The following is a 16,230-nucleotide window of genomic DNA, read 5'->3' as shown; positions in this document are numbered from 1 at the left end:
AGAATAAGCTCAGGGGACCTCACGTAATCCATCACAGGCAGGGAATACAATAACACCTTTGCTCTGGCCGTCCGGAGGGACAGAGAAGTCCTGGAACGAATGACGGCAGCCCCTGGAAATTAAAACATGAGCACGATCATCAGGCAGTGTCAGGAGGAATATTACACTCTTGTCTTGGAAAAGGCTCCTCAGTTGTCATCCATGTCCTACGGTGGGTTCCCTCTGTCTTACTGGCACAGCCCCTCTGGGACACGTAGCAAGGTGTCATTAAACTGTTGTATGGGGCTGTGGAAAAAGACAAGAATGTGAACCAGCCTTCCTGTGCTTCCCATGGGGCCTGGCCTGCTACAGACTCTGTCAGTGGAGGCAATTTTAGGGCACGAATTGACCCTTGACTTCTCGCCCCTTCTCTCCTGCCCCTGGGCATGTTCCAATGCCCATCTTGTCAATCTGGACAGGAAGCACTTTGGAATTGGTTTGCATGTACAATGTCACAGCACCTGCTGATTTCAGGGCATAATCAGGCATCGGGACCTGGATTTCTTCCAGCTTCTCCAGAGCTTGATCGATGATCTCCTGAACAGCCTGGAAAGGAACACAAAGGGGAGCGCCTGTTGGAAGGAAAAAGAATGGAGCAAGCAGCTCCCCTGCAAGGCCAGCCAAGGTGAATGGAGACAAGGCCCATTTCAGATGGAAGGAACACCCAAATTGCCTGGCAGCATCCCTAGTTTGCTCTTCTTTGATTGACAGGATCAGAAAGGAGGGGCTGCTCTCTCCAGTGCTCTGAATGCTGAAGCTGTGGGAAGGGGCTTTTCCTGTGGAGAGGCCCCAGGCCAGGCAGCAGAGACAGAAAAGCCTTCTGGACATGAGATAGGACCGGCTTAACTCTGGACCTCTGAGACCATTCTTTCTTTCCAGTCCTCCCTTGAGGAGGACCTGAGATCTGGACGCAGAGGGAGGTACGACTCAGACAGCCATCATTCCCGTCATGGCTCTCTCTTCCCCATAAGGAAGTGTGGAGCAACAGGAAAAAGAAGTGTGGCCATGACAGCACTTGTTCCAGCAGCACCAGCCTGTTGGCTGGGACAGGGAATTCAGTAGGATATGTGCCGGAGGGAGGATAAAACCCCTGAGTAGATCCTTCTGCCTTGTGCCCTTACCCGTCCGGTAAAGCCTGGGAGCTTTGCCTGCTTCACGCCTTCATGGAGAGCCCGCTCCGCGACATCCTTTGCGCTCCAGCGCAGATGATAAAGCTGTTCCTGGAGCTTACGGAGCTGGTTGGGCAGGGGCAGGGTTTCACGCAAGTCTTCTCCTAAGTCTGCTGCAGTTCTCCAGAGGGTTGAGGTGCTGTGTTGTCCCACGTGGTAAATACCTGTCAGACACACACCAGAGCTTAGAACTTGGTCTAAGGCTGGGTTAGGCCTTGGGATGCCCACTCCCATTTCTGTGTCTCTCCCAAGTGACATAGATGTCTCTCCTGTTGTTGTCTTTGACAGTGGCCATCATGACGTACAGCTCCGCAATAGATGGACGTTCCCCGCCCTGGACTGTGCTCCTTGTCCTGCAGAAGATTCTCAGCCCCCTGGGGCAGGAGAGCTCAGCCACAGATTCTCCCTCGGCTGAAGAGAACTGGCTTAGCCCTCCTGGGGAAGGCAAGTCACCCCTTCCTCACCCCCACACCCGTCCCGCTGGAGCAGGGACTGGCACAGCTCTGTCAGGGACTTTCTGCTCTCAGCTGAGCTCCTCTGGTCACAGCAGGGGAAGTGGAACAGGAAAGGATGGAGCCCTGAGTACCTCCGAAAGCACCATCCTCAGGTCGGAGCTCTGCATAGACTCACCGAAACAGAACAGTCCAAGAATCAGCACCAGGGTTGTTGTTTTCAGAGCCTTCATCTTCCTGCAGAGCAGCAAGGAGGAAAAGGCTGGTGAAGCTGGCGATACCCGTGCAGATCAGCAGCAGACAGGCAGCAGCAGCAGGGACTACAGCCCTTGAGCCTGGCGTTCCTGGCGTGAGCACTGGCTTGGTCCTGCACCAGCTCGAGTCACTGCTGGGGTTGTCACCAGCTGCACCAGTGGGGGATTTGTCATGGCAGCGATTGTTTCGTTAGGGACAAAGGGCTCAAGATTGACTCTGGACTAAGAGCAAGAGCTGCAACAAGAGCTGTGGCCACACTTCCCATCTGTGGGGCTGGAGATGGATTCTTTGGAAATGGAAGGGACAGAACGAACGCCTGTTTCTCCTGCCCACCATCCGATCGCAACTTGTGCTGATCCTGTTCTCCACCCTCCCAAGAGAAGGTTCAGCCTGTGCCCCTACAGTTCAACAGCTGCCAGGCAGGGGGTGTGTGTCTCCCCTCTCGCAGCATTTCTTTAGCAGCCGGGTTCTCTCTGGCCCTTCTCTTGGCATAACTGCAGACAAATGCAGACTGGGGAAAGAGGGAGGGAGGGCTGAATGTCAATGCATTCTGGCAAGCAACGGGCAACCAAGGAAGCACCAAAGAAACACTCTGGTGATCACACTCCCTCCGTGTGATCCAAAATGGACCTGTCCCTTATTCTGCAGAGATCAAAGGCTTTCTGGGCCTCGCCCTTGTGCTCATGAAGAGACTGAAAGCTGGCTGCTGCCTTCCACCAGCTCAAGACCGAGCTCTCAGGCTGCCCTTGGGTTCCTCTCCTGTCCACTGTCCACCCACCCCAGCTGATGAGTTGGAAAACACATGTGGGGAAAGGGGAGGAGGATTTTTCAAACATACCCGTTCAAACGTTCAACCTTCTCTGTGTGTCTCTTGGTACCTGCTAAGGTGCAGGTAACAAGCATCTTGCTTGCTCAAGAGCGAGCCAAAAACTCTGCGATCTCAGTTCCCTCAAGATCGAGAGTGACAAAGGTGCAGGGGGACCCCTGGTCTTATAGCCTGCTGTGCCGACCTCAGCGCTGATGCTGCTTTGTGACATCAACGGCAGTGGGTGATGTCACAATGGAAGAGGATGCGCCACGTTTGGAGGTCAAGTCCCACCTGACAGGAGCAGGTCTTGCAGTCCTCTCTGCAAGGGAAGAAATCCTTCACCACAGAAAGACGGGAAAGGTACAGGAACATGTTACTCTCAGAAAACAGACTCTGTTAACCACTCTTCCTCTTGTTTACCAAAGTTCAGACAATGTTAGAAAAGAACCACAAAAAAGTAAGATTCTTAGTCTTTTTTTATGGACCACATTAAGTTATCAGGACTCATTGAGAGGGCTTTAAACTAGATTTGAAGGGAGAGGGGGATGAAACCAGATGTGGCAGAGGCACAGCCAAGGGCAACATGCTGGCATCTGAGAATAGTGCTAAAGATGCCCTTCGATCTGCCGACCCAATGCAATCAATGGCCCAGCTGAAGTGCATCTTTACGAATGCACACAGCATGGGCAACAAACAGGAGGAGCTGGAAGCCCTTGTGAGGCAGAAAAACTATAATTTAATTGTCATCACAGAAACATGGTGGGATGACTCTCAGAACTGGAGTACTGCAATGGATGGCTATAAACTCTTAAGAAAGAACAGGTGAGGAAGGAGAGGAGGTGGGGAAGCAGTGTATGTTGGGGGGGGTTTGATTGTCTGGAGCTTGATGAGGGTGATGAAAGGATTGAGTGTCTCTGGGTAAGAATCAAGGGGAAGGGCAACAAGGCGGACATCCTAGGGGATGGTCTGTTACAGACCACCCAACCAGGATGAAGAGGCAGAAGAAATATTTTTCAGGCAGCTGGGAGAAGTCTCCCAGTCACCAGCGCTGGTTCTTACGGGGGACTTCAAGCTACCAGATGTCTGCTGGAAGTACAACCCAGCAGAGAGGAAGCAGTCTAGGAGGCTCCTGGAGTGTATGGAAGACAATTCCTGACACAGCTGGTCAGTAAGCCTACCAGGGAAGGAGCCCCACTGGACCTGTTGTTTGTAAATAGAGAAGGACTCATTGGAGGTCACCCTGGGTGTAGTGATCATGAAATGATTGAGTTTACTGTCCTTGGAGAAGTTAGAAGAGTGGTCAGCAGAACTGCTACTTTGGCCTTCTAGGGCAGACTTTGATCTGTTTAGGAAGCTGCTTGGCAGAGTCCCTTGGGAGGCAAACCTGAAGGACAAAGCAGTCCAGGAAGGCTGGTCTGTCTTCAAGAAGGTGACCTCAGAGGTGCAGGAGCAGTTGTACCCGTGTGCCGGAAGGCGAGCCGGCGGGGAAGAAGGCCAGCCTGGCTGGACAGAGAGCTGCGGCTGGAACTGAGGAATAAAAGGATAATTTATAACCTTTGGAAGGAGGGGCAGGTGGCTCAGGGGGATTACAAGAATGCTGTGAAGTTATGCAGGGATAAAATTAGAAGGGCCAAAGCCCAACTAGAGCTGGGCCTGGCTACTGCTGTAAAAGACAACAAAAAATGTTTCTAGAAATATATTAGCAACAAGAGGAGGGCTAAGGAGAACCTCCATTCCATGATGGATGCAGAGGGAAAGATAGTGACGGAAGATGAGGGAAACCCTGAGGTATTAAATACCTTCTTGCCTCAGTCTTTAATAGTCAGAACAGTTGTGCTCCAGGTACCCAGCCCCCTGAGCCCCAAGACAGGGATGGGTTGCAGAATGAAGCCCCAATAATCCCAGGGAAAATGGTTTGCGACCTGCTGCACCACTTGGACACCCACAAGTCTATGGGGCCAGATGGGATACACCCTGGGGTGCTGAGGGAGCTCGTGGAGGTGATCACTGAGCCACTTTCAATTATTTAGCTGCAGCCCTGGCTAAGTGGGGAGGTCCCAGTTGACTGGAAGTTGGCAAATGTGACACCCATTTACGAGAAGGGCAAGAAGGACGATCCGGGGAACTAAAGACCTGCCAGTCTGACCTCGGTGATGGGGAAGGTCATGGAGCAGATGATCTTGAGAGACATCAGGCAGCACATACAAGACAACCAAGAGATCAGGCCCAGTCTACGTGGATTTATGAAAGGCAAGTCCTGATTGACCAACCTGATCTCCTTCTATGACAAGGTGACCCAACTAGTAGATGAGGGAAAGGCTGTGGATGTCGTGCACTTAGACTTCAGTAAAGCCTTTGACACCGTATCCCACAGCATCTCCTGGAGAAGCTGCAGCTCATGGCCTGGATGGTGTATCTGTGATGGATAAAGAACTGGCTGGAGGGCTGGGCCCAAAGAGTTGTGGTGAAGGGAGCCAAATCCAGTTGGCGGACGGTCACAAGTGGTGTCCCCAGGGCTCAGTATTGGGGCCAGTTCTGTTTAATCTCTTTATCAATGATCTGGACGAGGGGATCGAGTGCACCCTCAGTAAGTTTGCAGATGACACCGAGTTGGGTGGGAGTTTTGATCTGCTGGAGGGTAGGAAGGCTCTACAGAGGGTTCTGGAGCTGCTGGTCCATTAGGCTGAGGGCAACTGTCTGAGGTTTAACCAGGCCAAGTGCCTGGTCCTGCACTTGGGTCATAACAACCCCCGCACCACTACAGGCCTGGGAAGGAGTGGCTGGAAAGCTGTCTGTTGGAACAAGACCTGGGAATGTTGATTGACAGCAGCTGAACATGAGCCAGCGTGTGTCCAGGTGGCCAAAAAGGCCCCCAGCATCCTGGCTTGTATCAGGAATAGTGTGGCCAGCAGGCCCAGGGCAGTGACCGTCCCCTGTGCTGGGCACTGGGGAGGTCAAACCTCAAATCCTGGGGTCAGTTCTGGCCCCCTCACAACAAGAAAGACCTTGAGGTGCTGGAGCGAGTTCAGAGAAGGAAAGGAGCTGGTGAGGGGCCTGGAGCACAAGTCTTCTGAGGAGCAGCTGAGGGACATGAGGCTGTTTAGCTTGGAAAAAAACAGACTGAGGGGAGACCTTCTCAGTCTCTACAGCTACCTGAAAGGAGGTTGTAGCATGGTGGGTGTTGGTCTCTTCTCCCAAGTAGCAAGTGCTAGGACAAGAGGAAATGGTCTCAAGTTGTGCCAGGGAAGGTTCAGATTGGATATTAGGAGACATTTCTTCATGGAAAAAGTTGTGAAGCAGTGGAACAGGCTGCCCAGGGAAGTGGTGGAGTCACCATCCCTGGAGGTGTTTAAAACATGTTTAGATGGGTTTCTTAGGGACATGGTTTAGTGCTAGAGTTGGGTTATGTTATGGTTGGACTCAATGATCCTGAGGGTCTCTTCCAGCTGAAATTATTCTATAATTCTATTGACAAATCAAATTCAGGGCAGTTATTCCTTTTAATGCCAGTTACACACCTGCAGTGTTACGTGAGGTGCCAAGGCTGTCACACACCCCTACATGCACTGGGCAGGGATAGCGATGGTCCTGTCCAGGGCAGCCATCCCCATCCACAGTGAGTGTGGGACAGACACCCCAGACAGCATTGCAGACAGATTCGGTGTCTTTGTGCAAGAAACTCATTCCCACCTCTGAAGCATCGCAAGATCTGTCCCTTCTCTATCCAGTAGATGTAGGGCAGCCCTTGAGTAGGAAGCGCTTCACAGCGGAGTATCCATGCGTATAGCAACACTTCCAAATCTCCTTTTTTTCTTTTCACCACCCTGTTCTCACCCCCTTGATAACACAATCAAGGAACAGACAAACCATTGTCACCTTGGGCCTGTCAGCAGCACCTTGTCATTCCTAGAGATCAGTGACACGTCTGCCCAAATACCTCAGGGGCAGCAGAGATGCCACTGACAAAACACACATTTCCTTCCAGGTCTGTCATTCCCAGCCCTGTTTCTCTCTGGCCTTGGGGACAGCAGGGCTTGCTTACTCTCCTGTTGCCCAATTTCAGCCCTAACTTTGCATCTGCCAACCACTGTGACATTTCTCTGCTCTGAAGTCAAACCTTTGCACACATGGGGACCTGGATTCTTGATACCAACCAGATTTCCCGAGAACTCTCAGAGCTTGGCCGGGTGCTACACCTGAATTGCCACAGCCCAACTGTGCACTGATGCCCTCAGCCAAGGGCACAGCCAGGACAAGCTGCAGCCTGTGCTGTTTGACACCCATGGAGTCACCGCCAAGGCGTGGTGGGACAAGTCACACAGCTTGGGGTGCTGCACTGGGTGGGTACAGGCTTTTCAGGAGAGACGGGCTGGAAGGATCAGCAGTAGGATTCCCTCAGAGTGAAGAAGTTGCTTGGATGTATGGAGCTCCTTTATGTGGAGAGTGACAAGATGGGTTTTCCCTTGTGAGTGAGGGCACCAATGACAAAGCCTGTGGGGGCACATGACCATGCCCCCCAACAATCTGGTGCCACCGAAAGTGGGGCACAGCAGTCAGGGAGAGGCACCAGGATAACGAGGCGAAAGCAGCACTGAAAGACTGTGCTAGGGAAATTGGAAATTACTTCCTTTTTCTTGAATAAACTCTGATGGAACCCTGCTACTACTGCCATTTTACTGGCCACTTTCTGGGCTCAGGAGAGTCCTGCAAGCTGAGGCCCCTTTTCTTTAAGGGGCACCGGGGGCTCCCCGGGCGAGTGGTCCCTGCCCTGGCTGGAATTGGAGGGAATGCGGCTGCAGCAGTCCAGGGAGAGTCCAGAACTTGAGAAACTTTGGGGTTCTACCATCAGGAATCTCCTAAGTTTCAAAAGGAGATGTGGCCAGTTCTGTATCGGGGCAGGAGAATAACCCCATCCATCAGGACAGAGCAGGACCTGACACGCTGAGCAGTGACCCTGAGGAGAAGGGCCTGGGCACTACAAGGGCCGCCACACAAGCCCGTGCTGCACGCTCACCATGAACAAGGCAGCTGCACACGGGGCTGCATGAGGAGGAGCGTGGGGACCCAGACACCTGGAGTTCTCATCCCATTCGGTTCAGCACTGGTGTGACCCCACACACACGGGTGTGTGCCAGTGTGCGGCTCCCAGTTTGGAGAAGCAGGGAGGAACTGGAGAGTGTAGGGCTGTGCCAAGGCAGGGTTCAGGACCTTGTGCACATGGTGTGGGATGCTGAGGGACCTGGGCTGCTCTGGCCCAGCAGCGCTGGGGAGGCTGCAGCAGTGTAGGAGTAGCCTGAGAGTGCTGGAAGGGTGGTTTCAGAGATGGTGGAGGTTTTCTTCATAGTGGGAAACAGTACGAGAAAGAAATAATGGCACACAGTGCAGTTGGGGAGGTCCAGGCTGGACATGAGCAGGAAGGAATGTGAGTGGAAGGGCAGTGCTGTGGTGCAGCAGGTCACCCAGAGGGAGTCTGCATCAGCCCAAGGCTTTGTGCTTCAAGGAACAGCTGGGGAGGATGGAGAGAGATCAGCAAAGGAAGGAAGACGCTCAGACAAGAGCAAGGTGGGGCAGCAGGGGGGATGTCTCCAGCCTGCAGGGAAAGAGGTGCAGGTGATGCCACAGCATAGGACAAGCTGTTGTGGAGATGATCAAGGGATGTAAAGAGGCTGAAAGCCCCCAACAGACATGAGCTGCTTCTCCCCTTAGCTGTGGCTGTTGTCTCCACCTCTGATGCCTGTGAGGAGATACCTTGTCCTTACAGCATAGGGGCCTCATGGCCTCCTTGTCCCCAGCCAGGAACCTGGGAGGTGTCGGACCATAGTCCTACCCTTGGCCTTGCACAGCCCCACATCACACTGTCCCAGGAACAGCCCTGGGCAATGTGGGAGGGACAGGATCTGCCTTCCCAGGGTTGGGGGTCAGGGCTTGGCCCTTTGATTAATGAAACACATCCAGGTTTACTCAGCATCAGAGAGACCTTCACCTTGGTTTTCCTGATCTGTCATTTCTGCCTCCAGTTTTCTTCTCTAACCAGACCCTGGGGTCATTTCCTCAGTAGTGTTCCTCAGTGGGACCCATTAACATTACAAGAAACTTTGGAGTTTGAATCTGACTTGGACTTCTTGACAGGTTTCTTCAACTGCCTCTCAGGGTCTGATGTTCATGGCCTCAGCACCAAACCCACCAGAGGGGTCATTAAAGCGCCTTGGGCTGCTCCTGTGCTGCTGAGCTGGGCTGGGCTCCTGGGACACAGGGAGCTCATGGCAAGCGGCAGCGCTGCAGAGAGACAGCTCTGCCCAGGAGCAGCTCCTCTGCAAAGCGCAGCAGGGCTGAGGGCTCTGCCTGGGGATCTCAGGGAGACGAGCAAGGCAGAGAGAGATTAAAGGTGGTCAGGATTGGGAGGATGACTGAGAGCTCACTGGAGGAGAAATCTTTGCAGCCCTTGCCATGGTAAGTCTGTGGGTGCAGGGCAATGCAGCTGTAGCTCCTGGAGGCATCTCCTAAAGCTGGAACAGCCACAGCTTGTGGGATCCCTATGGAGGGGACCTTTGTTCAGCAATTTTGAAAATCAAAGCAGACGGTTTTGCAGCCAAGGGTGCCCAGGGCTGTCCTGCAGAGCAGGGTCCCTGCACCCCAGGGCTGTGCCGGGGCAGGGACTCTGCCGCCTGCCAGGGTCAGCGCTCAGCCTGCCTGGGGAGATCCCCACGGTGCTGTGGGGAGAATCTGTGGGTGGAAGGAGCAACCTCTGGCTGGGCAGGGTCTAGGTATGGAGTGGGTTCTCCTTGGGATGCAGCTGCTCGTAGCTCCAGATCACTTTAGAACATTCCTCGGAGGCTTTTGGAAAGGCACAGCAAGACAGGGGCTCTGGGAAAAGTAAGGATCCTGTTCTATCGGTCTCGTACTCTAGATTGTCTATGACGCCAATGGGACACAATAATTAACGTCTCAGTTCAGGAGGATGCACTGAAATTCCAAATCTGTGGCTCTTAGCAGTGAATAAACCTGTGAGTATCAGAAATGGACACACCCTGGCTTCCAGACATCATCAGCATGACTTTTCCATGCTCATTATTGTTGGTCTGATGTTCTGATCAGAGCCGGCCCACACAGAGCTGCCCCTGGGCAGTGCCCGGCTGCTGGGAGGGGTCTGCAGGGCAGAGCTGAGCACAAAGCGGCTGGGATGGGGTCTGTGACACTGACGGGAGGAGACCTGGGCACAGAGACACAGCTGCAGGCAGGGACAGCTCCAGGCAGCAGAGCAGGGGCTGGTCAGGAGCTCTTCTGCTCCTTCTCTGCAGATGGCTGCTGGGGGTTGTCTGCTGGGCAATGATCTGACTGTCCCTTTAGCACATCCCACCTTCAGGAGCCCTGACTCTGCTCTGCCTGTCCTGCTGGGCTCACCAGCTGCCCCCAGAACGGCCCAGCTCTACTGTAGGATGCCAGGAGTGCTGAGCCTTTCCTTGGGGTCTGCACTCACTGCTCAGAGTCCTTTGCTTGTCTGGGTGAGGGGTTGTGTCCTGCTCTCTCCATCACATCTCCACGTCTGGGCTGGGGCAGAGAAGAGTTTGCAGATCTGCCCTTTCAAACAGGGCTCCCTGCTCCAGTACGAGTCCAGTTTTAGGTTTTCTTTTAAAGAGAGGATTGTTTATGAAGTTGTTTTTAAGGCAGCACAGGTGAAAGCACAGGGAAAATGGGTAAAAGCTGCTCTCCTGACTCTGCACTGAGCCACAGAGAGATGAGCCCTTTTGCCTGTCCTGTCTCAAGACTCTTCACATTTTCAGTCATATATATGAGAAACTCAAGCCCTACAAAAATCTAGTCATGAGATGTGATGGTGGAAAATTAAAAACATGGACAAAATCATAATAATGACACACTAAGCCTCCGCTCTGCAGCCCATGCTCTTAAGTGTCATGAGAGCAGATATTGAAGTTTTTCATTAACAGTGCATAACATTGCTTGTGAACATCAGAGCTCTCAAACCAGCTCCCCCCGTGTCCCCACTGCAGCCGAGCAAAGCTGGCTGCTGGGCCCCAGACGGGCAGAGGTCCTGATCCTCGCAGCACACTCAGCCAGCACATAGCAGAGAAACGAAATGCATTTCAAATGGGGCTGGGTGTGAATGAAAAATGGAGTGGCTTTGCTCAGAGGAGTATGTCCTGATTTTAAGATGTCATTTTCTTTTTGGAAGACAGTCCCCACAGCAAGAAACAACAAATGTCCAACAGCAGCTCCATCACCCAGTTCCTCCTCCTGGCGTTCACAGACACACGGGAGCTGCAGCTCTTGCACTTCTGGCTCTTCCTGGGCATCTACCTGGCTGCCCTCCTGGGCAACGGCCTCATCGTCACCACTATAGCCTGTGACCAGCACCTCCACACCCCCATGTACTTCTTCCTGCTCAACCTCTCCCTCCTTGACCTGGGCTCCATCTCCACCATTCTCCCCAAATCCATGGCCAGCTCTCTGTGGGATACCAGGGTCATTTCTTATATGGAATGTGCTGCCCAAATCTTTTGCTTTGTCTTTCTCATTTTGGCAGAGTTCTATCTTCTCACCGTCATGTCCTACGACCGCTACGTTGCCATCTGCAAACCCCTGCACTACGGGACCCTCCTGGGCAGCAGAGCTTGTGTCCACCTGGCAGCAGCTGCCTGGGCCACTGGGTTTCTCAGTGCTCTGCTGCACACGGCCAATACATTTTCACTGCCACTGTGCAAGGGCAATGCCCTGGACCAGTTCTTCTGTGAAATCCCCCAGATCCTCAAGCTCTCCTGCTCTGATGCCTCCCTCAGGGAGGTTGGGCTTCTTATATTTGGTACCTCTATATTCTTTCTATGTTTTGTGTTCATCGTAGTGTCCTATGTGCAGATCTTGAGGGCCGTGCTGAGGATCCCCTCTGAGCAGGGACGGCACAAAGCCTTTTCCACGTGCCTCCCTCACCTGGCCGTGGTCTCCCTGTTTGTCAGCACTGGCATGTTTGCCTACCTGAAGCCCCCCTCCATCTCCTCCCCATCCTTGGACCTGGTGGTGTCTGTTCTTTACACAGTGGTGCCTCCAGCAGTGAACCCCCTCATCTACAGCATGAGGAACCAGGAGCTCAAGGATGCCCTGTGGAAACTCATATCTTACTGTTTTCTGAAGCAATAAACTTCCCATCTGCTTCTACATAGCAGTTTTAATGTAGCTAATTGCAGGACCAGCCTGTCATCTGGATTTTCTGTTATTGCTTGGTTTCTTATTGTTTTAATGTTGTCATGCCCTTTCTAATTCACTGTCTGCTTTTCTTTTATAACCGCTTGCTGTGTAAATGAGGAGCCGTGCTCTCCTTTTCTCTTAAACAAAATAAACATTCCTGTAGTAACTTGTTTGTCACTATATCCTTCCTCCAAGGCCTTTTTGGAGGTTCAGGGAAAATTCCTGTGTGGGTGGGAGGAGGGGAAAAGAGTCCAGCCTGGCAGCACTGCCAGGGAGCAGCAGCGCTTGGCCTTCCAGAGCTGTTCTCGTTCCACTCCCACACTCTCCTTCTCATCCCTTGTGTTGGTGCAAGGCCTGAGTGCTCTGGCAGCCTGGTCACCGTCCTGCTGTGTGTCAGTCCTGTGAGCGCAGGCAGGGACAGGCAATGGGCACTGCTGTGACAGAGCTGGCCTCAGGCTGAGGTGCCTCCCGCCCCTTGGAAGTGGCAGCAGGAGGCCAGAGAAACAGAGTGATTCCTTCCTCTATGTGTAAAAGGGACACACGCTGTCTCTGAACATCCCTGGGTGCATAAGGAGTCCTCAAACCGGCTCAGAGATGGATGCCTGTTGGAACCCTGGCATTTCTGTGTGTGACTCCAGGAACAAACCTCAGTGGCCCAGTGAGATTCATCTCAGCTGCTGGGACAGGCTCATTGCAAGTGCTCCTGTCTGCTCTGCCACCCGTGCCCATGATTCTGGATTGTGCTTTCAAAAGTGACAGCAGAAACAGAGAAGTTCTGAGGTCCTTGGGAAAGGAAGATGTCAAACCCATCTTCAAGAAGGGCAGGAAGGAGAATTTGAATAATTACAGGCTGGTCACCCGACCTCCATCCCTGGGAAGGGAATAGGCCGCGTCTTCCTGCACCAATCTTCAGGCACCTGAAGGACAAGAAAGGGATCGCTGAACTAAAATGAGCGGAAAACCCAATGAGTCCCAAGAAACTCTCTGAACCCATTCCAGAGCTTTAGACCCCCGGGAAAGAGCTCAGTGACAGCGCAGCCCATACAGTTGCATCTGTGTCCCTCACTGAGCAGCACAACCAGTGTGGAGTCACCGCATGGTCCTGCAGCCAACCTGCTCTGTAGAGCATCAGTGCCAGGTTGGGGCCCTGTGGGGAGCACAGGGAAGGGGCCAGGATGAGGGGAGATCAGACAGGAGCTTGGAGAGAAAAATGCTGGTGTTCAGCTGCCCCAAGATTATACACAAAGTTTAGGGTGCAGGGCCAGAAGTCCTTGCTGTCCTGATGCTTCACCAGGCCTGGGAAGTAGCTGGAGAAGGATTGGTGTCCCCCACTTGCCATCTCTTAGTGCATCATCCCTCGTGAAGGGTGGCATGGAAAGCAAGTCTGGGACCCTGTGTCACGACTTCCACCGAAGAAGGTATTCACCCAGAAGCCACATCATTTTGCTCTGGTACTTCAGTCCTGGTGCTCATCACACGTCCTTAAGACAAACTTATGCACCCCTCTTGTCAACCTTACCCCAAAAGTCACCCCTAGACAAGGCTCCTGAGCTGGGGCCGAGCTGGAGAACTGGGGTCCAGCTGTGACCAGAGGAAGGACAAGGCCTGTCCTGGGCCCTCTAAAGGGCCGGCAGCCTCTGTGATCTCCACCAGAAAAGGCAGCATGCAGGAAACTGTAGACCATCCCCATGCCCATTGGAGGCCCTTAGGAAGAGTTCCTCTCTCCAAATATCCAGCCCAGCTTGTTGCTGCATGAACAACCAGGAGAAACTGCCCCAGGACCCTCATCCCAGACCCCATCACCTCCACCCCATACAGGCAGTGCTCTCCCCCTTGTCACTGCAATGGTTCCAGGGACCCAAGGGACACCTGTGGGGAGGAGATGTTGGGTAGGGATACGGTGTCCTTCAGTGCTCCTCATGGTACCTCCTGCTGGGCTTTGTGCCGCTGGTCACAACCCTCTGAGCCTGGATGTTCAGTCAGTTCTCAGTGGTGCTAAACAGGAATATGCCCATGAGCACATTGGGCTGCACTGGGAGGAGCGTGGCCACCCAGTCAAGGGCAGTTATTGTCCATCTTGACTCCGCGCTGGTGTGGTCACATCTGGAGCAGGGTGTCCCAGTGGGAGGTTCCCCACTCCGGAGGAACGGGGAGGAGATGTCGTGTGGCCAGAGACAGTCTGGGTCATGTGTGGAGATGTTGAGAGACCCAAACTTCTTTAGCCTGGTGAAGTGGAGGCTGAGGAAACATGCTGTTTTTACTGAAATTAAGTAAATTTTCTTCATGCATTTTGAATCTCCTTCATAGCTATTACAGTCTTTAATTTAGATTTACTATGAGAATAATGAGATAACGCTGTTTCCTCCCTGGCATAGAGTTAATTTTTTCTTTTAGCAGCTTTACAGTGTTTCCCATTTGGTATGAAAGGAATGTCAGAACTCACTGATATCTTGGCTGTTGTCAGGGAAACCAAGGACTTCTTTGGCCATCCAGCTGCAGATGCAAATTTGCAGGAGGGGGCACAGACAGGACAGCACCTGGGTTGACATGCAGGCTGATCAATGAAATATTCCCTGTGATTAGCGTCATGCTCAGTCTAAAGCTGGAGCTGGCTTTTAGGGTTTGTTACATCCATTACTTTGGGTTTTCCAGCTGGTTTGGTTAGTTCCATTCAGAAGTTTCATTCTGTCATGAGTTCGATGTTAGTTCGGCCTTTTGCCATTCTGCCATTTTGCAGTTGGCCTTTGGGTCTTTTTGCCTGTTGCCCTTTTGTTCTCTCTTGCTGGGATCAGCTGTTCAGCAGCACAGGTGGGGACACACCGGGGTGAGAACAAGCTGGGGAAGCGCATGGGGTGTCTGCAGATGTCCCTGACAGTGCGGCCTAGAGGAGACACATGGTTGTCATGGCCATGGCACCCCATTGCCTCCTTGCACCCCCCAGGGAGTCTCACACCGTTGTCCTGCACTGGGCATCATCCCCACATCCCCAGGAAGACCCTTGAGACACATGTGAGGGACAGGATCTCCCTTCCCAGGGGCAGGGGGTCAAGGCTTGGCCATTCTCCTTCATCAAACAAATCAAGGGTTTTCGCAGTATCAGAGCTGCTGCACTTTGCCTTTGCCTCATGCAATCACTGCCTCCAATTATCTGCTCTAACGAGTCCCTGGGGAGGCTTTGTCAGTAACAGCCCTCAGTGGGGCCCATTAATGCTTCAAGGTACTTTGGGCTTTGCTTCTGACTTGGACTTCTTGAGGAGATTCTTCAGTCTGTCCTTGGGATCTGAGGTTCATGGACTCAGCACCAAATACGCCATGGGGCTCATTAAAACACAGAAAGCCCTAACGAATGATGTTTCTTTCCTAATTTTCTTCCAGTCTTCAAGACTTGTAGAACTAACTGGAGAGGTTTCAATGGGACACTTACTGATGAAGATTTCAAAGATTTCATAAAGGAGGGTTTTTTCTTTCAAGGGTATTTTCTGTCATTTTTCAGTGTGTAGAAGAAGTGACAGCAGCATTCTGCAATGGACATTGATCCAGAGGGTCTCCTGAAGCCATCTGGACAGGCAGGAGAACAGTCCCTTGAAGTTGGACATTGTATGGACAACCTTGCTCCTCACCCCCCACTCCCTGTCTGCCCGTTCCCTCATTGGCCACCAGAGACTTGCATCACTTTTCCTCACATCAGACTTCTCCACTGAGCTCTGCAGGTGGATGCTGCAGCTCCTGTACACCAGCTCCCACCTGCTCTCCTGTGTAAACACTACACAATTTCATAAACACTAAACCACTTTCCTCAACTGTGTGTGTAAGCTGGATCTAATGAGGTCCACCATCCACAAGGGACATCCACACAAGAACTGTTTTAGACAGAGAGATAGGAAAGGATATACATAAACACAATTAACACATTAACTACCATGTTAATTAGACTTCTGAAGAATGGGGCAAGTTTGTAACACCCTGAAGCTCTGAAGCAGAAAGCAGAGAGTTGAGAGGCAACTGAGTGACCAAAGAGCAAGTGGAGGAGGAAACCTGAGAGCACTGGGAAGGGCAAACGTCCAGACAGTCTGCTGGAAAGTTGTCCTTTGACATGGACATTTAATCAGGAGAGGTGGAAACTCCTGAATGATGATAGAAGTACAGGAGAAGACCAATATTTGTTTTTGTACTCTTAGTACACTTCCTGGTAATTCACTTTTTAGCATTTTTTTGTGTTTCTGGTGGGGGTTTTTTTGTTTGTTTTGGATTTTTGTGTTAATATGTTAAAAAAGAAACAAACAAACAAACCCAGAAACAAACAAACAAA

General features: G+C 52.2%; 1 protein-coding gene across 1 annotated transcript; it reads left to right on the top strand.

Moving 5' to 3' along the window:
- The first annotated feature begins 10,940 nt into the window (after positions 1-10,940).
- Positions 10,941-11,873, top strand: LOC136000306 (olfactory receptor 14J1-like). Its single transcript, XM_065654084.1, has one exon. The coding sequence runs from the start codon at positions 10,941-10,943 to the stop codon at positions 11,871-11,873; it is 933 nt and encodes a 310-aa protein (XP_065510156.1).
- Positions 11,874-16,230: the final 4,357 nt, after the last annotated feature.

Source organism: Caloenas nicobarica, chromosome 32 (genome assembly GCF_036013445.1).
Source record: "Caloenas nicobarica isolate bCalNic1 chromosome 32, bCalNic1.hap1, whole genome shotgun sequence".
NCBI lineage: Eukaryota > Metazoa > Chordata > Aves > Columbiformes > Columbidae > Caloenas > Caloenas nicobarica.
This window is presented reverse-complemented; position numbering and strand designations above follow the sequence as displayed.